The sequence below is a fragment of the Panthera tigris genome, chromosome C2 (genome assembly GCF_018350195.1).
Source record: "Panthera tigris isolate Pti1 chromosome C2, P.tigris_Pti1_mat1.1, whole genome shotgun sequence".
Lineage (NCBI taxonomy): Eukaryota > Metazoa > Chordata > Mammalia > Carnivora > Felidae > Panthera > Panthera tigris.
This window is the reverse complement of record NC_056668.1, coordinates 18,368,175-18,392,772: the sequence shown is the minus strand read 5'-3', so window position 1 is coordinate 18,392,772 and position 24,598 is coordinate 18,368,175. Positions and strand designations below refer to the sequence as shown.

Sequence of the window (24,598 nt, the reverse complement as noted above, 5' to 3'; positions counted from 1 at the left end):
TGTGCACACACCCCATCCATGGTTGCCGTTCGAAGGCACCGCGATCTCCGGCGTTCGCGCAAGCCTCGAACATTCAGGGTAGAGAAAAAGATGTAAGTGACAAGAACCTAATCGTTCCATTCAAAATATCAAATGAGGTGACTTTTATAAAATCTTCCTGCACCCATTCGGGCTTAAGATACTTTTTTTTTCCCCAGGGAAGATAAAACAGAAACAGAAGGGGACCCTCTAATAAGTACAGGGTTATTTTAATGCAAAATACACTGGTATGAGAATGATATTCTGTAATGCCCTAAATAAATGTTATAGTAGAGGGGCGCCTGGGTGGCTCAGTCCGTTGAGCGGCCGACTTCGGCTCAGGTCATGATCTCACAGTTCTGGAGTTCAAGTCCCACATTGGGCTCTCTGCTATCAGTGCACAGCCCGCTTCAAATCCTCTGTCCCCTTCTCTCTCTGCCCCTCCTCTGGGCTTGCTCACTCTCTCTCAAAAATAAACATTAAAAAAAAAAATGTTACAGTAGATACCTCTGGGAATATTACCATTACTTAAATTCAACCCACCCCTCTTTGGTTAATTAAGCAAACATTTTACATACAGGATTTGACACATAGCAAGCTTTCCATATAAAAACCCTTCTCTTTAGTCAATGTAATTTTATATAAAAATAATTTATCCAACAGTTATCATGGGTGTCATTTAGATAAAGAATTGCATTCAGGAATCTCTTCCCTTGAGAACTAACTACAGCCCTTCGGTTTGATCACTGATCTCTGTAATCATGGTGTTTCCCGAACACTTGGAATAAAATGTGAAAACTTGGTCAGCTGTATGTGTGAAATACCAGATCACTTCTATTAATAATAGTAAGTAGAGACTTGAAAGAAAAAAAACCCATAAAAATGTATTTCCCAAGTAGGCTTTCCCTTGCATGAATCTTGCACTTCTCCAGGGTTGCTAATGTCCTAAAGACAATAAAGAGAGAAAAGCCTAAGACAACTGAGGTGATCAGCAAACAAATGGTTATAATGATGGGCCGTGAAGTCTAAACTGGGAATATGAAGGTGGGATACTGTGGTAGGATTCCTTCCCTAAGGAAAGAAAAAAAGAAAAAAAAGAAAAAAAGAAAAAACAACAACCTCAAGGCAACCTGGCTATAGGCTTAGTGACAACATCCCTCATGACCTTGTAACGCGAAACCACTTAATCAGACCACATGTTTGTGTGTTACCATATATGGGAGATGAAGAAGTAGAAAAATATAGAAGAAACTACACCACGTGGCGTTTGGGGGGCTCAGTTCTTCGGGTACGACCCCAACTAAACCATGCCGATAGGAATAAAGTTGCTTCCTGGAAAGACAATCCCCCGGGTTACGACTCTGTGCGAGAATCCTGCTACGATACCTGCTTCAAAGGCTGTAGTATCAGTGAGTCCCGGTGCGGGCTACAGAATTTTGGCGTAAAGGTACCGAAGCAAGTGCGGTGGTTGGAATTGGTACTTGCAGCATCAGAGCGTTGAAATTACGACTTTGGAGGAGTGACGTTATGAGTAATTTCAAAGAGTACAATCTGGCCATGGGAGGGAATGGCTGATGGCAAGATCACCGGTGGAATGAAAGATCAAGGAACTGGGGACACTGGAATCGTGGAAGGGCCGTCGAGGTTGACGTGGTTTGGGTGACAGAAAGCCAAGAGCTAAACCCTTCGAAGACTCGGGGGGTGGGGGGGGGGAATGCCACTGAGGCATCCAGAGGACTCCAACAGACAGAACAGAAAGGTAATCTAGGTCGCACGCATGCGCCTTACGTGTGGGGCAGGGGGGCATTCACGGGGAAGAGGGGGAACATGGTTCAGAAGTGAAAACGAGGAGGAAGGAGAGGAAAGAGGCCATCCCCCCCTGTAGGCACAGCGCTAGGAGGGCTGTGGGGGAAGAACTTCTACCAGGGGGAGCAGTGCTTGTGGGGGAGAACCAGGTTTCCAAGCAAGAAGATAACACCCGCAGCGTGGGCTATGGGTATGGGGAATTTCGCTTTTGACTGTCAGTGACGTTCAGAAAGAACCTGCCATGATCCTACCTTCGTTTGAACTTGTTATTTTGTTCACGGTGGGCTTTTGGGATTAATTTTGACTTTTAAAATACTGCGTTAAAATATTATCTGGTTCCTGAGTGCCTCGCTCACCGCACCCTAGTCCCAGCCCCGAGATAAATCAGTCAAAAAATAAGTAAGTAAAGCAACAAGAACAGATTGAAAAAACCGTGGTACATCCAAACAATGAGTTATCCAGCATCAAACAGAAACGAACTACCAAGCCACAAAGACCTGGAGGAGCCTTAGTGCATATTACGAAGGGAAAGAAGTCAATCTGAAAATGCTCCATACTGTAGGATTCCAACCATAGACATTCTGGAAAAGGCAAAGCCATTTCAGTAAAAAAGATTAGTGGTAACCAGGAGTCAGGGAAAGGGAAGGCTGAAGAGAAGGAACACAGAGGATTTTTAGGGCTGTGAAATTATTCTATACGATACTGTAATAGTGAGTATGTGTCATAATACATTTGTCCAAACCTATAGAATGTACAAGACCAAGAGCTAACCCTAACGTAAACCCTGGGCTCTGGGTGATTGCGATGTCAGGGTAAATTCATCAACTGGAAGAAATGTACCACTGGTGGGGGGGTGTGGATGATGGGATGATGAAGAGGGGGGACAGGGGACACATAAGAAATCCCTGGGCCACCTTCTCAATTTTGCCGTGAACCTGAAACTACTCTAAAATATAAAGTGTATTTTTTAAACAATTAAAAAGGGGCGCCTGGGTGGCTCCGTCGGTTAAGCGTCCGACGTCAGCTCAGGTCATGATCTCACAGTTCGTGGGTTCAAGCCCCAGGTCGGGCTCTGCTCTGACAGCTCGGAGCCTGGAGCCTGCTTTGGATTGTCTCCCTCTCTCTCTGCCCCTCTCCCACTCACACTCATGTTTCTCTCTCAAAAATAAATAAACATTAAAAAAAAAAAATAAAACCCAGTAAGGCACTGATCTGTGTAGTGTGGGGCACAATGATAGAGGTATATGCTATGAGAACACGCACAGAAAAGGGGATCTGAATCTGAATCCTGGGGGGTGGGTACCGAGGAAGTTACTTTTCAAAAACACTGCCAGTAATTCAGCTCCAAATGGAAACAGCCACCTTCCCTTTATTTTATTTTGTTCTTAAGTACCTTAACACCTCGACGCATGCATTTCAGTCACAGATGATGCTCAACCTGAAAATGCCACTAAAAATTTAATATCCCCATGGCTTTCTTCCATACAATGAACGGTAAAGTGGCTCTTCGTACAGGAATGTAATTCTCCCACCACTTTTCCTTGTTTATTAGGTCATAAAAGTACAGCACTCATGAGTCATAAACTCTATGACACTAGAGAGTTTGCCCTGAGGGACATGATTTTATGCACCTTAAAGTGTGAGTTACGACATTTTTCTTAAGGGCTTCTGGCCACTTCACAGAAATACCACCCTGCTGAGAATTTTCTCCCGAGTCTTCCGTCTGTGGCAGGCACAGATAAGTCACATTGTTTTCTTTTTAATTCCAAACCACCACCACCACCACCACCACCAACAAAACATTTGCAGGGTGCAAATTGATAAGGAGGAAAGGAAGACTCTCTCATCATGCTGCACACCATCTTCAGTTTACAATAGTAATCTCTGGGCAACAGAGCAGTAACTTAGTTGGTAATTGTCCAGCAGACAGAGTTGCATACTGACAAAATAAAATCAGTGAAGACAAGGCTTCTCCCCAAGATCACTAGAGCTTCAGAAAGTGATAAACACAGAATTTACTTCCAGTTCCGACCATGCAACATAGGACATATGTGTTACTTCCTGTGCTTCAACTTCTCTCTCCAGAATGCTGACAATGAACATGTTAATATGCAAGCGGATGACGAGAGGAGAAACCTTGAACTGCATGAATTCCACACACAGTCTGCAGAAGTAACTCCAACCTGAATCACCTATTTTTCAGAGACAAGGAGTTACGAATTTGGATCTGCCAATAGTAAAAATTTGCTGTTCTGAAATCAAGAGGTTTTTATTTTATTTTGTTTTATCTTATTTTATTTTATTTGTTTTATTTTACTTTATTTTATTTTATTTTTTTGTTTATTTGTTATTGTTTTGTTTGTAAATGTTTATTTATTTTGAGAGAGAGAGACAGCACGATTGACAGAGGGGTAGAGACAGAGAGAGAGGGACAGAGAGACAGAGACAGAGACAGAGACAGAGAGAGAGAGAGAGAGAGAGAGAGAGAGAGAGAGAATCCCAAGCAGGCTCCATGCTCATTGCAGAGCCCAATGCAGGGCTTGAACTCACGACCACAAGATCACAACCTGAGGCAATATCAAGAGTCAGAGCCCCCCCCCCGCCCCCCAAAATCAGGAGGTTTATTTTGAAAGAGGGAGAAACATCGACAAGACAGGTAACAAAATTTCTTTGGAAGCACACAGAAAGCCCCAGGAAGTCCAAGCAATTACCACATGCCACACAAGCCCCCACTCAGAAAACAAAAACAAAACAATACAATGAAAAAAAATGTAACAGTTTCTGACCAAAAATTCAAGTACTGGACACCTAGTTTTTTATTAAGCAGCTCCAGCAGGTGCCCAGAGATAACCATTTTATACTGAAAACAAAAAACAAAAAACAAAAAACAAAAAACAAAAAAACAGCATAGCTCACAGGGTTAGGCAAGAATAACAATTAAAGTAATTAGACACAGAAATGTATTCGCGGCTAGTTAAGTCCCTGACTTTTCACCATAATTAATTATAAGCACAGTTCAATGTTCTATATTTTCTTTGTGGCATCTCAAATCTTAACATAAAAGAAAGGTATCTGAGTTCCTCTGCAAGTTTCCAACACATGCAATGCATGTGCTAACACAACAAGGATTACTAATGTGCTTCTGCAGGATTAGCAAATGAACTTTTTATGTAGCTCCCTTCATTTCTTTAAAAAAATTTTTTTTTCTTATTTTAGAGAGAGAGAGAGAGAGTGTGTGTGTGTGTGTGTGTGAGAGAGCGAGGGAGTGGGGAGAGAGAGACAGAGAGAGAGAGAACCTTAAGCAGGCTCCCTGGTCAGTGTGGAGCTCGATGTGGGGCTCGATGACCCATGACCTGGGTATCATGACCTGAACCGAAATCAAGAGTCGGACGCTCCATCGACTAAGCAGGTGCCCTGGCCCCCTTCTTTTCTAAAATGCTTCCTGTTGCTCCCAAATAGGAGCAACCATTTTCTTGATTAATAAAAAAATTTAGGTGACCAGAGCTACATTAATCAATTTTTAAAGCAGAAGCAAATCTAGACCTGTGTCAGTTACTGGCAAAGGAAGCTGTCCTCTGTGCCTCCAAATCTTCCTAAATGACAGCTGCCCAGAACAATCGCTGTACAAATACGCACAGTATGTGCTAAACACACTCCTACATAAGACCCTTTCAACATACTGCAGATGCCCAAGTCTGTTAGGGTTCCCCCACGTCGACAAACTTCCCCCACTCGCAGTGTAATGCAATGTTAATCCCTCTCTCCCACTTCAGGAATGCTTTATGGTATTTATCACAGTGTGCCTCTCCTTTGTGTTAAGTACATATGTATACCGCCTTCCCAGGGCAAAAGCACTTTCCTGAAGGGCAGGAAACACAATATGGTGCCCCGTAGCCTCCCTCCGGTTCTCCATGTTCATTACCTTTGGTTTAAGGCTCTGGGGAGGCTGCCCACCCCCTCCCGCTCTCTGCGGTGCTCCAGCCCGCAGCCTTCTGAAGGAGTCCTCATTAGTGGCCATGTTGTAACTCTGTGGCTCTGTCCCTGTAGCTAATGAGAATCCAAGGAAAAAGCAAACTGTAAATCGTATTCTCTTCCTCCAGAGCTCTGAATGGACACCTATGAGGTCTGGCTACATAGGGGACCGCCCCTGGCTGGCAGGCAGGCCAGATGAATCATCGTCGGAGACGGCGCACATCTCAAGACCTGCGAGTGAAGGAGAATAAGGCATCTGGAAGCAGCAGCGGGCTGCGGGATGAAGCAGGAAGATGTGTGCGCAGGGAGAGAGCTGAGCGAGGCAGGCACACGAGACGGAGACAGACGGACAAGACAGAGGGGCAGACAGGGGCTGCCAGTTACCCACAACTCCAAGAACGCACGGCATACCTCTAACTCCAGGGGCCCCTCCTACAAGCCCCCATTTTTAAACATAAGCTCCTCTGCTGCCTTTATTTTCCTTCCAATTGAACACACCCAAGGAAAGGGCCCAGCTCAAATGCTGGTTCACCAAAAACAGAAAACAAGAAACAAAGAAACAAACAAAAACCCCACAAAGCCCTCCCTGATCCCTTCAATCTCTGCATCCAGAGCATTTTATCTGACCATTTTCATGCGAACGCTTACCACTTTCTACCTTCTGTGACACTTATGGGTCTTTCTGCCCTATTAGAATACACATTCCTCGAAGGCAGAGACAACAGGATTCTTCTTTGTGTTCCCTTCACTGTGGCCAACACTGGGACAGCACAGCAAGTGCCTGACAGATACTTAATGGATATTTACTTATACCTATTATATATAATTACCCTGTTTAAATTCAAAATCCATGAATTATAGGGAAATTCAGGATATTTTAAACTCCCATCAGGTATTAGCCATGTGTCTCTTAAAATAATCTCAACAGTATACTATTACAGTTGGACAATGAGCATTTGAGAAAAATAAGCATCTCAGTGCCCTCCAATATTGTTCCGCCACGTGTGATGTGACAACTTATATAAATAATAGCCTCAGATAAGAGGCAGTATGTGGGGCGCCTGGGTGGCTCAGTCGGTGAAGCATCCGACTTCAGCCCAGGTCATGATCTCACGGTTCGTGAGTTCGAGCCCCGTGTCGGGCTCTGTGCTGACAGCTTGGAGCCTGGAGCCTGCTTCCGATTCTGTGTCTCCCTCTCTCTCTGCCCCTCTCCAGCTCATGCTCGCACTCTGTCTCTGTCAAAAATAAATAAACTTGGGGCGCCTGGGTGGCTCAGTCGGTTAAGCGTCCGACTTTGGCTCGGCTCATGATCTCGTGGTCCGTGAGTTCGAGCCCTGTGTCGGGCTCTGTGCTGACCGCTCAGAGCCTGGAGCCTGTTTCAGATTCTGTGTCTCCCTCTCTCTGACCCTTCCCCGTTCATGCTCTGTCTCTCTCTGTCTCAAAAATAAACAAAAAAAAATATTATTAAAAAAAATAAATAAACTTAAAAAAAAAAGAGGCAGTACATTAATGTTAATAAATACAAAGTGAGAGAGAAGATGCACAGCAAGAATTAGAAGTCAAGCTCTTACTTAGACACTTTGGTTCCAGGAACCTGAAAAGCGGCTTACTCTCCAGGCCATAGAAATAGGTTTTATCTTTGAAAAGCATATGTTATCAGTACATAAATTATTATTATTTTTTTTTTTTTAATTTTTTTTTTCAACGTTTTTTATTTATTTTTGGGACAGAGAGAGACAGAGCATGAACGGGGGAGGGGCAGAGAGAGAGGGAGACACAGAATCGGAAACAGGCTCCAGGCTCTGAGCCGTCAGCCCAGAGCCTGACGCGGGGCTTGAACTCACGGACCGCGAGATCGTGACCTGGCTGAAGTCGGACGCTTAACCGACTGCGCCACCCAGGCGCCCCAATTATTATTATTTTTTTAAAGAGACTTGAGGGGACACCTGCGTGGCTCAGTTGGTTAAGCGTCTGACTTCGGCTCAGGTCATGATCTTGCGGTTTGTGGCTTCCAGCTCCACATCGGGTTCTGTGCTGACAGCTCAGAGCCTGGAACCTGCTTCAGATTCTATGTCTCCCTCACCATCAGAACATTCTCATTCTACATTTTAAAAAACCTAAAGTCTCTCTTTCTCTATCAAAACTGGAAACATATTAATAATATTAATATTGATATGATTAATATATTAATCCAAAGATAAGTTAAAGAAATTTTTTTAATGTTTATTTATTTTTGACAGAGAGAGAGAGAGAGAGAGAGAGCGCGCGCGCGCGAGCATGAGCGGGGGAGGGGCAAAGAGAGAGAGACACACAGAATCTGAAATAAGCTCCAGGCTCTGAGCTGTCTGCACAGAGGCCAACGCGGAACTCGAACTCTCGGACAGTGAGATAATGACCTGAGCCGAAGTCAGGTGCTCAACCGACTGAGCCACCCAGGCGCCCCTAAAGATAACTTTTCAGTTGTCAAGTACATAAAGCTAGAAAAGACACTGATAATATATTTTTTAAAGTTTATTAAAGTATAAGATTAGAAAGTAAGAATAGAGGAAAGTTCTCTTTATAGAGAGGGGACATTGGAAAGTGAATGCCCCGACATTGATGATATTTAAGGAGGCCAAGAACATGCTATTACATATACAATATATAAAAATACTTCATGTATCTTTATATTATTTATTATAATATGTCATATAAATTATTATATATCATTTACATATATATCTTATGTATATATTTTATATTTCTATATCTGACATATGTTACCAAAGCCCTGCAGAACTTTCTTCTATTTCCAACATTTAAAGCAAAGAGGGGAACTCTCCAAGTCCCTTTTGCAAACAGGCCCCCGGGACAAATGATTAATGCCGCAAGGCCTATTGACAAGACAGCTAAATTCCAAGTGATCAAGGACACTCAAGACCACAAAATCAAATGCAGCTAGGGAAAAGCTGAAAACAGAATTAACGGTCATAATAAAAAGAACTGCTACAAATTCTGAACATAAATGGCCTACTGTTCTTCTAGCCTATTAAATTTTGACATAAATTTATAACCAAATTCCCAAAGATATTTCTTTTTGGAAAAAAAGATGCTACAAAGTATGTAACCTTACTTGATAAAATTATGTTTTAAATATATTAAGTATGAAGTTGACAAATAACAGGATGCTTTGGTTTGTCTTAAATCGATTTACAGCTCTGCCAAGGGGACAAGCCACATAGCTGCACGAGGGGCTGGCCAAACATAATGCAGACCTTGAAGGAGGCAGGATAGAGCATGTCCATTCCAGACTCCCCCACAAACCAGAGTGACTAGATTCTATCATTACTGCAGTTGAGTGACAGGCACCTGGGGCATCCAGTATACCATTCTGTCTGCTTTAATATGCACTTGAAATTTTGAATTAAAGGTAAAACAACAACAACAACAACAACAACAACAACAAAACTAGTCCAGTGGAAACAGAGTCCAATTTCTAAATCTACAAGTGAAAACACAAAGATCCAAACGGCATATGCACGAATGCAGTGGGCATGTATACCCATGAAACAAAGACTTGGAGACAGTCTCTCAGGAGTGCTGATGCCTACGGGCACATGCACCCCAATGTTTGTAGCAGCACTTTCAACAGTAGCCAAGTTACGGAAAGAGCCTAAATGTTCATCAGCTGACAAATGGATAAAGAAGATGTGGTTTATATGTACAATGGAATGCTACTTGGCAATGAGAAAGATTGAAATCTGGCCATTTGCAGCAACGTGGATGGAACTGGAGGGTATTATGCTAAGTGAAATAAGTCAGGCAGAGAAAGACAGATACCATGTTTTCACTCCCATGTGGATCTTGAGAAACTTAACAGGAGACCATGGGGGAGGGAGGGGAGGGGAGGGGGAAAAAAGTTACAGAGAGGGAGGCACACCATAAGAGACTCTTAAGGACTGGGAACAAACTGAGGGTTGAGGGGGGGTGGGTGGGTGACGAGGGAAAGTGGGTGATGGGCATGGAGGAGGGCGCTTGTTGGGGTGAACGCTGAGTGTTGTAAGGAAACCAGTTTGACAATAAACTCTATTAAAAAAAAAAGAAACAAAGAATCGGAAACTCCATGGCAAAGTGGTAGGGAGGTAAACAGGAGACACTTTCATGTGAAAGCTTTTACATACCAAGTTCCTTTTCAAAGAACATATCCAAGAGGAGACTAAGAAAGACACAGTAATGATTTCCCGTGTGCCAGAGTCATTGCAAAGGTTTTACGTGCAGCCGAGAGCCTGCCGTCCTCAGCAACTGCTCCGTTTCACAGATCAAACTGATGGAGCCAGTCATCCACTACCGAAGTCAGTGCCATTTCTGAGCACTCGGAGTGCATTAATTCTAAGTTTAAAATAAGTTTTACGCTTCAGTATGTGAACCAAAACAAAGTATGTCCCAGACAATACATTTGTCTCTGGATTAAATGTACTTATTTCTCCTTTTAAAGTCTTCCGAAATACAAAGAAAAAGCCTATAAAACTGCTCTCCACTCTAATTCTTTTAATAATGCTAGGGATATTGGGAACACAAGATCTAATTTAATTGAGAAAGAACTGGAAACCGAAAACGGTCTCTGCTTATGGTGTAACAAGGTGCTAAGGGGCAGCATGCAGCTGATGAAACATGAGTGCAACAATGGGAGGTGTGAGTGGCACTGGGTTTTCACAACGACGATCTTATGCAAAAGCCAGGGACGTAAAAGGCAGGGCACCAGCCTATTTCCCAATAATCTGGCCCAAGTCTGCTTTCGACACTGGACATACATATATTGTTATATACATACACTCATATTCAGGGTTGGAAAGTATTGTCAAAGAACTTTGTTCAATGCATAAGGAACAAGTCTTACTCCAGAAGTGCTGAGTGCAGGAACAGATGGGGCAGGGAGAATTACTAAAACAGACGATTGTGAAAACATAATCAGATATGTATGCATATAACCTAGATTCTCATTCTTTGTCAGTTTACGGCTATTTTTTAAAATACCCAAACTATACAGCTTTATTTGACGATTATACCTCTGAAAAGAGAAAAAAAATATGCTACAGGAAAAGTCTTCCAGCATATCAATTAATTACATATGAAATACACAAGTCCACAGTATTACTACGTACATAAAAGTACACAGTATTATCTATAACCTTACAGAATATAGTATTATACTACAAAATTACATAGTATGCCTGCAAATGTGTAATAATTACCCATTTAAGAAAGTGCTACGTGAGAACAAGGACAAAAGTTAAATCAAACGTTAATTTGATTAAATGACAAATGCGTTTAAAAAAAAAAAATCCTAACTTGGTAGCATCTCTTTTATTTAGCTCCAAACCCTATGGTTTGTGCAAACAATCCTTACAAGTATACAAGCCATTAATGCATAAAACATATCCGTTCTCATAGACAGGCGGCCCGGATGCCTCTATTAGAAAACTGTCTGACCTCACACGAATTTTTGGATCTTTCAAATACTGAAACCACAAAGCATCTGCGCCTGTAATTTGTGGATCCATTTCAAGTCTACAGGGGTGGATGGAGCACAAAGCAAAATAATAATAACGGCCAAGAACCTGCCACAGCTTTAGCACTTCACTGTGTATGCAGCACGTCCTCAAACCTGGTCAGATTAAAAGAATCACACGTGGGGCGCCTGGGTGGCTCAGTCGGTTGAGCCTCCGACTTCGGCTCGGGTCACGATCTCACGGTCCGTGAGTTCGAGCCCCGCGTCGGGCTCTGGGCTGATGGCTCAGAGCCTGGAGCCTGCTTCCGATTCTGTGTCTCCCTCTCTCTCTGCCCCTCCCCCGTTCATGCTCTGTCTCTCTCTGTCTCAAAAATAAATTAAAAAAAAAAAAACGTTAAAAAAAAAATTAAAAGAATCACACGTGATGCTTGTGTGTTTAACTTAATTTTAATTCCACGCTATTGCAGAATCAAGGGTGAAGAATAATTCTTGCCCGGGAAACCCACGTTTGGTGACACGTTTTATAGAAGGAAGCCCGGCAAGGGAAATGGTTTTGTTCAACTTATCAAACAGGCAGATTTTGTTTTGTTTGGTGATCCTGTTAATTTTCAGACAAAACAGCTGCTCATTTAGAGAAAGAAAATTAAAAAACAAAACAAAACAAAACAGGGAACACATGTTGTTAGCTGTGGTTAACACTTAGGAAAAAGAGAGGATAACCCATAATTGAACTGAAGAGATTACAAGCACAGCCATATTCACCTGACTTTCCCAGCGGGGAATCTCTGCCCCTGCTTGAGGCTGAACCTGTTCCAGACCCCTCTTCCAGAGACCTGCTCCCCAGGTGAGTCAACCCCCTGCTCTCAGGCCTACCTTACGAAAGGTGCTCTGACTGGTAGGGATCCAGAGGACAGCAGGGCCTATGTTTTCATTTCTCTCCTTAAAAAAGGAGTAATAATGGTGGGGCTTCTACAATCTCTCATTTAACGGATGGTATTTAACTTGAACAGCCCACACCTGTAGGTTCCTATCACACAGCGAGGACACGCTCTAAGACTGGTTAGGCAGCTTTTCCTGGACCGTTCAGGTGTCAAGAGAGCAAAGGCTGGATTTGAAAGGTCTGTCCGGTGAAGCCCATGTTCCCCTTTCCTGGCACTTGACCCCTAGGGCTCCCTTATTGTATGATCTTCTCCACACCAGGATGATCCTTTACCTTACCTTTTCACGCTGACCTGTGGAACATCTGAATCCCCTTCTCTTCCTAATCCAACCTACCCTCGGACACAGGCCAAGTTTTCTTTTTTTTTTTAATGTTTATTTATTTTTGAGACAGAGCATGAACGGGGGAGAGGCAGAGAGAGAGGGAGACACAGAATCGGAAGCAGGCTCCAGGCTCCGAGCTGTCAGCCCAGAGCCCGACGTGGGGCTTGAACCCACAAACCATGAGATCATGAACTGAGCTGAAGTCGGAGATGCTTAACTGACTGAGCCACCCAGGTGCCCCTACACTTCCAATTTTTTATTCTCCCATCCCGAAGCCTTCGGTTTAAGTAAAACAATGTTGTTGTTGTTGTTGTTGTTCTTTTAATCTTACTTCATTCAAAAGAAAAACAGGACACTAAAATCTAAAGATTGCACTAGTTGTTGTAGGCTTCGCTGTATATTTCAAGGGGAGTATTATCCTATGTCTGCTCTATTTATAAGACTCCTAGTTCCTTAGAACAATCTAACGGTTGGGGTAATGTAACAGTTCATTAAGGCAAGTGGCCACTTTAGGCTGTTAAATGATGAATAATTCATACAGTTAGTTTCAAGTTGTTTCCGTGATGGCGGCACTTTCTGTGTCTAGTAGAGAACAGAGGAAAGGTCCTGCTTTCCACCACAGGACCACAGAGGAAAGTAATAATTGAGCGAGTATCTGTTGTGGTCAGCAACCCTTGCGGACGAACCAGCCCAAAACACGGTAGCTTCAAATAATAAGCATTTCTCAGCTCGCACCGTTTCTGTGGGTTTGGAATTGGGGAGTGATACGGACATTTAAGAGGGTGCTGTTAAGATGTTGGCCATGGTCACACGAAGGCTCCACTTGGCTACGGGAAGCACCTCCAGGAGGTCCATTTTCGTGCCTGACAAGCCAGTGCTGGCTGTGGGCAGCAGGCTTTGAGTTCCTCACCACACGTACATCTCCATGGTGCTGCCTGAGGGGTGCCGGGAAGGCGGCAGAGTCGGGGGACCCTAAGCTCACCCCGTCCCACGCTTACGACTAGATAACCACTCACGCCCAAGTCACATCCCCACGATACGGCAGCTGGCTTTACTGTAGCAAGTATGCGAGGTGGAAGTCACGTGTCTTCGTGACCTACCCTCAAAAGTCACACGCCATCATTCCTGTGATGTCCTCCTGGTTGTGGGTGTCAGCCCCGCAGAGTGTAGGAAAAGACTACGCACAGGAGTGAGTGCAAGTTCCGCTGGAAGGCAGCCAGGAGGCTAGCTAGCTACCACGAAATCATTTAGAATTTCTCACTATTCTGTGGGTTAACTGGGCAATTCTCCACAGGGTGCTGCTGGCCAGACTACTGCAAGGAAGGCCGCAATGATTAACCAGGCCTTGCGTGCACAGCGGTAAATGGTACCACTCTCTGTTGTCTCTGCGTCTATGGACGCTGATCCCATCATGAGGCCCCACCATCACGACCTCATCTAGCCCCAATTAGCTTCCAAAGGCCCTACCTCCAAATACCATCACATTGGATGTTAGGGCTTCAACATATGGAATTGAGGCGGGGGGGGGGGGGCGGGAACGGACACAAACATTCAGTGCATTGCAGTCCTCAATACATATTTGATGAAGAAATGAAAGAAAATCCTCAAATAGTACAGACTGTGTTAATAAAACAAACAAAAAGGAAGTAAAGAAATGCAAAGATCTGAAGTGTAACTATTAGGATTAGAGAAAACAGGGCATTTATGGGTACCAAGAATGGATGATTTGGGATAAAATACAGATTAAACAAATACTCAATTTAAACCCCAAGTTTCAAACTATCTTCCCAATCAAACTTCCTCAGGGGTTTTAACCAGGTACAAAAATAAAAGACTCAACTTTTACTTTATGTGCCTAATCTTGCTCTTGAACAAGGATATTGCTGAAGAAATCAGGAGGCAAAAATGACAATATTGATAACAAAACAACCAAGAGCAGGGAACACAAATTGAGAGGAACATGAGAATACGAAGGACATGGACTAGATAATTCACCATCGAAATAATACTATTTGGGGGCGCCTGGGTGGCTCAGTCGGTTGAGCATCCAGCTTCGCTCAGGTCATGATCTCGCGGATCACGGGTTCGAGCCCCGCGTCGGGCTCTGTGTCGACAGCTCAGAGCCTGGAGCCTGTTTCGGATTCTGTGTCTCCCTCTCTCTCTGATCCTCCCCCGCTCGTGCTCGGTCTCTCTCTCTCTCTCAAAAATAAATAAACATTTAAAAAAAAATTTTTTAATAAAAAAGAAATAATACTATTTGACACATCACATTAAACGAAGCATCAACACATACACTGTACAGCTATACACGCAACCCGTTGGAAGAATAAATTTAACAAGTGAGTTAAATTGGTTAGCAAAAGGTCAAAATGAGGTCATGGTCATGAGTTCAGTCGGTTTCGTCTTGTCATCGGACCACAGACTGCTAACAGCTGCCTCTCCGACTCAGCCAGCTGTCTCTAAAACATCTGTGTTTTGGTCACAAGAGGGACTGAGAACATAAAGAAAAAAATTATTCATCGCTATCAGGAGAAAAATAATCAAGAGATGAGTAGCACTGTAAACGTTAACTAATAGTATTCGTTTCTGCTTATTTTTTAAAAAAAGGCATTTGGACAATGATAGATGCCAGAATACAGTGGATAAATATCTTCGTGATGCTGAACAAATATGCCATTCCTAACTCTAAACTAAGCCATTGTTCAATAAGCAGTTAGAAATAACCAAGATAATGGTCATCCAACAAAAATAATAATATAGGAATAGAGATACTTTGGTGGAAGGATTCGTTATCAACAATGAACCCAGTTAAAGTCAGACCTGCTGGGGCGCCTGGGTGGCTTGGTCGGTTAAGCGTGCGACTTCGGCTCAGGTCATGATCTCATGGTCTGTGAGTTTGAGCCCCGAGTCGGGCTCTGTGCTGACAGCTCAGAGCCTGGAGCCTGTTTCAGATTCTGTGTCTCCCTTTCTCTCTGACCCTCTCCCACTCACGCTCTGTCTCTCTCTGTCTCAAAAATAAATAAACGTTAAAAAAAAAAAAAAAAAAAAAAGAACCTGCCACTGTGATTATTATGGCAATGAAACGGACTGTAGTATTACAACTTTGAAAATAATAAATTACTGTAACTTATAAAACCTGTGAGGAGACAGAAAAATTGAGGAGATAGAAAAATTGTGAATATTCTTTCTCTTGGCGTTCCTAGCAAGAAAAAAAAAAAAAAAACATTCAATACTGCCTAAAACAAAAACATGGGAGTCAAAAAAAGGAATAAAGGAAAAGAACTATTTTCCCACAATACGGAAAAAATTCAATCCTTCAAAAGAAAACTATTCTTTACTTCAAATTATAAAAGCAAACTATCAGAACACGTACAAAGCGAGAAGTGGCAGGAAGACCTTAAAACATCAATAAGGAATATTCCGGATAGTTCAGGATGCACCACTCAATAAGAAAACGCCAAACGCTGTTTAAAAGTTCTGAGTGGCCATCTCTCTAACCTCCCACAGTTTCTCAAAAGCCAGTTACAGTCGTGATACGCTATGAATTCTCTCAGCTGCCTACTCTCCAAGCCTGTAACTTGTCTAATGCACTGCATCTTTCTAAGTCCATTATGTTGGGACTATGGTCATTCTTCTATTTCATCCCCGTGCCACTCACTCTTCACCCTTTTTCTGGCAAAAGCCCCTCTCCCCATTCCATCTGGTTGGGATGTCAAACAGGCCACGTGCCTTCAAGGCCAAGGTGGACCAGTCCCAGTCTACAAGCAGTGAGTCCTTGTAGATACGGTAACTGATACACAGGTAGGTCCTGCTTTTTTGGTCCAACCAAAATATTCTCCATGTGTAAAATGTTTAGTGGGTTTCTGTCACCTGGCAACAGAAACTGCCTAATTAACCCACCCTTACAATTTTCCCATCTTTTCTTTCTTCTAAGACTCCGCCTTATCCCCTGGATCTCATCCCTACTTGATTCCTATAGATACCTGAGCCTAGTTTTCTTTTAGTGGACATCTATCCTCCCCCCTAAGTTTAGCTTAGGCTTCTCTTGGCTTTTAAGTTAATTCCCTTTAAGAAAAAACCAAAGACACAACAAAAAACAAAGCCTTTTCTCTGTTCCTTGAATTGCCCTCAAGCTCTCTGCCTCTAGGTCTTTCCTCAAAGAGTTCACAGATGTCCTCACCATCCATTCATGTTATTCTTCCTGTAACTTCTTGCAAATTGACCTGTCCCAGGCTCTTCCACTGAAATTGTTATCATAAAGATCAACAATGACCTGTATGCCAATTACAAGACTGTTCTATTACGAAACAATACCTGTGACTTGGAAATGGGCATGAGAAACAGTGCCGGGGTGGCTCAGTTGGTTAAGTGTCCTACTTTGGTTCAGGTCACGATCGGTTTCGTGGGTTGACAGCTCAGAGCCTGGGGCCTGCTTCGGATTTTGTGTCTCCCTCTCTCTCTGCCACCCCCGCCCCCCACTCACTCTCTGTCTCTGTCTCTCAAAAATAAATAAACGTTAAAAAAAAAAAAAAACTAAAAAAAAAAAAAAAAAGAGAGAGAGAGATGGGCAAGAGAGATTACTGGGTGTGTCAGCAGTGACATGCAGGTGTGGTTTTTGAGAGCCAGGGGCGGGAGGGGAAAAGTTCTGATTCTACAGGGTGTATTCTTCTGAGTAACTTGCGGCTGCTACTGAGTGGGCTATTTTACAGCTCTGTAAGGGTAGATGATGTAGACATCGGATAGCAGTGCAAATGTTTCCTGTCCCATGCAATGCCAGTCAGATGGGTCCCCTTCGTAGCCCTGCACATGAACTCTGTTGGGAAAGGAATTTAAATCTCTTCTGGTCAATCTGAACCAGTTTTAGCATCTTCCAGGTCACCTCATTCATTAATGGACTGAATAAAATGTTTGATGTGTGTTCATTTTGCAAGAGCCAAGCTTTTGCACTGTCAAAACTTATACTTCAGCCTTTTGGTCTACATCACACTTGCACTTATCATTTCCTTCATGTAGAAATTAACCTGGCCTGACTTCCTGCACATGCCAGCTCCTAGTTCTGTTCCTAGGTCTCTGGCCACTGCTCCTCCTCCACGGATGGCTGGCTGGATGGCTCTTTCACTTGTTCTCCTTAAATGGTGCAATTTAGCAAGATTCTTCTCCAGATTCTTCCCCAGAGGCATCATAAGGGCAAAATGAGAGCAAGCACTTAGCAAGGTAGCTTAGCACCTTGTTAATGCTCAGTAAAAGTTAGCTGGTATTAGCATCATCAACATTGTCGGTTTCTAAGTTGCTAAAAGTATTCTACAAGCCTTTCTCTCTCCCTAGATCCCCCTTTTAAAAAAATATTTAAATGTTTATTTATTTTTGAGAGAGAGAGAGAGAGAGAGAGAGAGAGAGCGCGCGCAAGTGGAAAGGGGCAGAGAGAGAGGAAGACACAGAATCCGAAGCAGGCTGCAGGCTGTAGGCTCCAAGCTGTCAGCACAAAGCCTGACATGGGGCTTGAGCTCACAAAATGTGAGATCCTAACCTGAGCCAAAGTCGGATGCTTAACCGACTGAGCCACCCAGGCGCCCCACTCTAGATCCCCCTTTAAGGACAAGTCATGTGTTCCACGTATCACAACCTCCTTAGCGCCCAGAGATACATGTTTGAGGGAGCGAGAGACCATTGGACCCTCAAAAGGTATTCATATAATTCCCTTGCGATAAAATATTTCTAATGAAAGATGTATTAAAAATGCCCCCCAAACAAGCCTTCCTCCCTGATTTCCAATCACCAGTTAGGTTCTGGTGGAAGGTCTGGGGGGGACTCCTCACCTCTGCTTCCCTCTCCCACTTGCAGATGATGGGATTTGAGACCCTTAAAGCCCAGACTCACTAGCAGCATGAGGCAGCAGGGACGGCCACACAGTTCACTGGAAATATAATGGAAATATACTTCTATGTAATTTTAAATTCCCTGGTAGCCACATTAAAAAGTAAAACAAACAGGTGAAATTCATTTTAATAACATAGCATTTACAATTTAAAAACATACACATGATGTTTAAGTCAGTATATACAAAATATTTCAATATGAAATGGATATGAAATTAATGTGGCATTTTATATTCCTTTTTCATGTAAATCTTTAAAATACAGTATTTATCTTACACTTCCAGAACACATTAGTTTGGACTAGCCACACTGGGAATGCTCAACGGCCACATGTGGCTAGTGGTTACCTTACTGAACAGCATCTAGTGGGGAACTGAGATTCTAGATATAGGGTCAGAGTGACAAAGCATGACTTTTTGAAATGCAAACCTACAGTCCTTCCCCTTCTTTAAAAATAAATAAATACTTCCAATGACTTCCTGCTGTTATGGAGAAAAACCAATTCATTAAGAGGCTCACAAGTCCGAGGTTCTGGCCCTTTCGTACTTCTATGGACTAATGTTTGTTTAAACCACCTTAAGTCTCTGGCCTGTGCACATCATTTTAGAAGACCTCTGTGGGTAGTGAGGTGAGACAGGCAAATCATACCAGAATTGCGAGACAAACGAGAAACAACCAAGAAGCTTACTTACTCTCCAGTCCCATAGCCACAACAATCTGGGACCCAGAAGTCTGGGACCGAGAAGAACTACCCTGTGGCTTAGCCCTGGAACAAAAAACAGACTAAGATAAGAAGTGAAGCTAGACATTAGTGGGATCGCTAAGTGGTGTGGGAGCGGATAAGGGTTGTTCTCAGGGTCGTGAAAAGTAATTTTTATAGGGTCATCATACAAATGCAAAAGCATGTGATTACTCAGAAATGGCAGTAACAGAGGAAAACTTTAGACGCAAACTATGACACGTGCATCAATTAGCCATTCAACCGAAAAAGATGATGTGGTCAACATCATTAACTGAGTCTGAATTCTAGCCTTTAAAAAAAAAAATTAATCTAACATTCCGAATGCATAATCTCTATGTGTATCAAGAGAAGTGAAATGATATGAAAAACCTATAAGCATGCACAGAAGTTCCAACTTATCCAACTCATAACTCATTACAAAACTGTACTAGAGCATACTTACTTAACAGCACAGAGGCTCCAGCAAGGAACCCAGAATCTAGATGTAGGGTCAGAGTGATAAAGCAAGAGGATGACTTTTTAAAATGCAAAGAGGAACTCTTTCATAGAATATGAATATTATTTTTCCAAAATGTATATTTTAGAAATGCCATATCCGGGCAAAAATTAATTTCTTATCAATCCCTATTTAATAAATGCTTTTTTTAATTAAAAAAAAATTTTTTTTAACATTTATTTATTTTTGAGAGAGAGAGAGAGAGAGAGTGGAGGAGGGGCAGAGATAGAGGGAGACACAGAATCTGAAGCAAGCTCCAGAATCTGAGCTGTCAGCACAGAGCCCAACGCCAGGCTTGAACTCATGAACCGTGAAATCAAGACCTGAGCCGACTGAGCCACCCAGGTGTCCCTTAATAAATGCTTCTAATAAGAAATATAATAGACTTAAATATTAGTGACTTTTACTTAAATTAGAAGAATTATCCTTTTACAGCATGGTTCATACTTCTTCAAGATACAAATGACTTGATATGTAATATATTGTGATGATATGGATGCAGTTTTGCTTCTCAAAACAGAAGAGTTAATATTTAGAGACTGTCCTTCCTTGGAGTGCTACCAAAAAAATTGTGTATATATGTAAAAAGTTACATATTTTAATACAAATATTATTAACAATACACACACACACACACGTACACATACTTCATTAAATACTCATTTTGGATCCAAAAAGACTAAAGGAAATTTTCTAGTACATAAAAGAATACAACAAAGAAAATGTTGCCAGGTTATCTGCTGTTTCTATGAAGGATAAGGAAGTTTTGCCAAGAGGCATAAGACTAATTCCTTTAAATGTTCTTAAAACACAAACAGCCACATAACCTAGAATAGGTAATTGTCTGGAAGCGTGGGATAAAATGTCTTGGACTCCATTTTTTAATTTTTTTTTTATGTTTATTTATTTTTGAGAGACAGAGAGAGCATGAGCGGGGGAGGGGCAGAAAGAGAGGGAGACACAGAATCGGAAGCAGGCTCCAGGCTCTGAGCTGTCAGCACAGAACCCGATGTGGGGCTCAAACCCACAAACTGCGGGATCATGACCTGAGCTGAAGTCGGACATTTAACCGACTGAACCACCCAGGCACCCCCGGACTCCAGTTATTTTAAACTGAATTAATAAGGAAAGAATACCCTATACAATTATAGAAAGTAAACTAGAGAAATTACAAAAAGGATGAAAATCTTTATGAATGCTTCCTGAAAGCACCGTTTTTATAAGAAAAAGAAGGAAAACCATATATCCTTCTTTGTCATAAGGATAAATCAGGAACAATGAAAATGTTTATCAACAGAGGACAAGGGCAACTTTTTAAGAGTTTCTAAGCTTTAGCAATGTGAATGTTTCACGTTTTCAAGACATAAAATTAATAAGGAGGGAAAAACTAAAATTGAAGATAACCATAAGTAAAATATACCAAACTGGTAACATAAATAGGGAAAATTAATTCTACCAACTTTTAAATACATTATCTTGGGGCGCCTGGGTGGCTCAGCTGGTTAAGTGACCAGCTCTTGATTTCAGCTCAGGTCATGATCTCATGGTTCATGAGTTGGAGCCCCACGTCGGGCTCTGTGGTGACAGTGTGGAGCCTGCTTGGGATTCTCTGTCTCTCTCTCTCTCTCTCTCTCTCTGCCATTCCCTCAAGCTCTCTCTCTTTCATTCTCAAAAATAAATAAATTAATTAAAAAAAAAACCACAACATTATCTGTAAATCTGTAAAGTCATGGTGAGATACATTCTAAAGATAAATGGAGTGCCAAGATATCTTAAGCTTTACTCAGTTGGTTTATTGATGGTTGTAATATATCATAATTAAAAAAAATTTTTTTAATGTTTACTTATTTTTGAGAGAGAGAGAGGGAGCGAGTGGGGGAGGGGCAGAGAGAGAGGGAGACACAGAATCAGAAGCAGGCTCCAGGCTCGGAGCTGTCAGCACAGAGCCCGATGTGGGGCTCGAACTCAAAAACCGGGAGATCATGACCTGAGCCGAAGTCGGACACCCAACCGACTGAGCCACCCAGGCGCCCCTGACATCCTAATTTTTTTTTTTTAATTTATACATATTATATATGGCAAAGCAAGTAAATATATTAGTAGCATAGTGAGGGGCGCCTGGGTGGCTCAGTTGGTTAAGCGCCCAACTCTTGTTTTTAGCTCAGGACATGATCCCAGGGTTCATGTGTTGGAGCCCCGCATTGGGCTTTGTGCTGACAACACGGAGCCTGCTTGGGATCCTCTGTCTCCCCCTCTCTCTCTGCTCCTCCCCCACTTGCTCTCTCAGTCTCTTTTTCTCAAAATAAATTAACTTAAAAAAAATAGTATAGTGGATCATTAGGAACCAAGATCATTACTGCAAGAGACAAAACATAAATATTTAAGAAGTTAAAGTAAAAAAAAAAAAACACCGAACGCGTGTGATCCCACAAGAATCGCTGGCTCTCAGAAGGGACTTACTTCTTGGCAATACTGCAAGATGTCTTCCTTGGTGCCGATGCACGTTTTGGTCCCCGATGGATCGGACTCCCATTTCCCATTCTGCACGTTCATGTGCATGTTCAGCTTGCCACAGAACATGGCAACCTGGGGTTCCGCAAGCAAGCCAGCATTGCCGTCAGTGGGCACCTAGAAAAAGAAGTTTAGGTTAGTTATCCAAATCCACAGCTCCGCGGATGGGGTTGGGGAAGGGTGGTAAAGAGGAACATGGCACAGAGAGGTACCAAAAATAGTTTATTCTCGCTTTCGGAGGTTCCTCCAAGCAGGGATTAGCCTTGCCTTCAACGTTCCTTTGAGTTAAGTAGAATGTGTGTTACCTTTATCTCCAGCCACCTACAATATAGTGCTTTTTTCACACTGAAACACAGGAATTAACAAGATGGAGAAGAATGTATTCACTGAAAAGTGTATGCGATTCCCCACAGCAGATTTTGCCGTGCCTCCTGAAAAGGTTCTGAAAATAAAATAAGGTGTTTTTCTGAAATAAATATAATCACCCTGAAGGAAACCGTATTCTCCTAATCATCTCCAACGGACTCACACAAAGAACAATGCCAAGTCCCTGCCTGATGACCAGGCCTAAGAATAAGGTTGCACAGTGCCTCCTGGAGCAGACGCCATGGTGTTAGTGTGCTTATTAGCTAGCAAGTGGACATTATGATCGTTTGAACATAAAAACTACTGTAGGATTTGCCATGCACAAATGTGACTGAATATGTCGGCCATTCCAATGGTTTTCCCCCGAATATTCTCTGGTTATCACTCTCTCAGGTCTTAAGAATAGATTAAGGGTGCTGGAGTCTCATCTCCCCAACTTTGCTATGGAAGGATGCAGACTCTCCGAGACTGTCAGAGTATCTGCTGCGTAGTAAGCTCTTAGCAGGTCTTGGCCATTACCACTGGAGGCAATATACCATTTGCCCAAAATAAAGGAAAAGGTTGCCCTTCTGTATTTCCAAAGCCTTCTGTGCACGGGTATTACCTTCACATAAACATTAAAAAAATTTTTTTTCATATAAATATTTTAAAAAGGGAAAATGGACGTTCTGAAACGCCAAGAAGAGAGATAACAGCGAGGGATAAAAAAATAAATAAATCCACAGGAGTAAAAGCGTTATTTGAAACCAGGGAATCAAAAGACACATTAAGCAAAGTAATTCCTCCTTTGTTAAAGCCAGCTGCTGAGGAAGCGTGTGAGACCCGTGTCGAGAAGAGTTAACTGCCACCAGAAGCCATTCATGCAGCCAAGGACTGGAGGATTCTATAATAAAGCGTATCATTTCTAAAAATTGTTCACAGGAGGGAATAAAAAACAAAATACTAAAATTGCACTGAGAGATTTCAGTTAAGAAATAGCTTCTTGACATTTCTTCCCACAGAAATGTAAAAATAGATCAAACATCTGTCCGTTCTAGTCATCTTCATATATATTTTGTCCAACCACAGCAGAAGATCTGTTGTTTAAAAAAGAAAAAAACAATCTTGCACTGAACCCAGCTGAGACCCATCACAGACCTGAGTGCAAGAGCTCCTGGCAGAATCTCTAAAATCGTATTTCAGGTAACATTTTCTCCATGTCTAATTGTACTCTGTAAGGCATACCAAACAGAATTTGGCCTCGACATTGCCAGATGGAACAAAACAGCAGCTGAGGCCACAGCATCGGGTCATCAACAAGAAGAGCTGGGCCCCTTGCACACCTCCCACAATTTCCAAGCCGGAACCTGGGAGGCTCATTCTCCAACAGATGCAAAAAGCAGTCTAAGGAGAATGCTCCACAAACTTAAGTTTCACAGCTTTCCTGAGGGCATAGGAGGAAGTTCAAAACCTTGATTCTAAAAATCAGAATACAAATTTTGCCAATTTTATTGAAGGAAGGAGGAAGATAATGACACTGCAAGAAAGGCAGACAATAATCAGGCACCTACAGGTAAGGCCCTGTATTAGAGACTATGAAGGTTATAAAGATATTTTTAATATATAAAATTTACTTATTCATATGTAAAATATAAGTCTCGCCATCAGGGCATGTACCATCTAGTAATGAAATCACCACTGGATTCCCCATGATACTTTACTCTGCTCAAACCCATTCCTTGTCCCCAAGATCTCCAGTCTTAGCAGAATCTTGGTAACTTATCTCTAACTGAACAGAGAGACTATTGATTCCCCCAGCACAGTTGGTAATTATTTTATTGAATTTCCCCCTTGCTGGCTCAAAATTTCTCTGTACCTCAGACTCTCCACAATCTGTTCACTACAGGCTTCTACATCCTCGCCAGTAAAAGTGCCCTTCATTCTGTACCTTCTCCTCAAGAACACTTCAGTGCCACTTTCTCTCCCTGTGGCAGCCGGCCTCCAACAAGGCCCCCAAGGATCCCTGCCTCCTGGTGTTCAAGCTCTTGTCAGTGCTATCCCCTAATGCGTAGAAGTCTGTC

General features: G+C 42.4%; 1 protein-coding gene and 1 long non-coding RNA gene across 8 annotated transcripts in view; one reads left to right on the top strand and one right to left on the bottom strand.

Moving 5' to 3' along the window:
- LOC102960478 (amyloid beta precursor protein) overlaps nt 1-24,598 on the bottom strand; it is a 269,032-nt gene that overhangs the window by 184,708 nt on the left and 59,726 nt on the right. For 6 of the 7 annotated variants that reach the window (XM_042956847.1, XM_042956848.1, XM_042956849.1 and 3 more), the window contains exon 2: nt 22,122-22,289. In XM_042956847.1, the coding sequence (XP_042812781.1) occupies nt 22,122-22,289 (168 nt within the window). Of the gene's footprint in view, nt 1-3,217; nt 3,251-22,121; nt 22,290-24,598 lie in introns of those variants that run through there. The other variant, XM_042956851.1, reaches the window with a different exon arrangement.
- On the top strand, nt 9-6,443 carry LOC122230670. The gene is made up of 2 exons (XR_006207709.1): nt 9-92; nt 5,925-6,443. It is a non-coding gene; the product is annotated as an uncharacterized LOC122230670 (long non-coding RNA).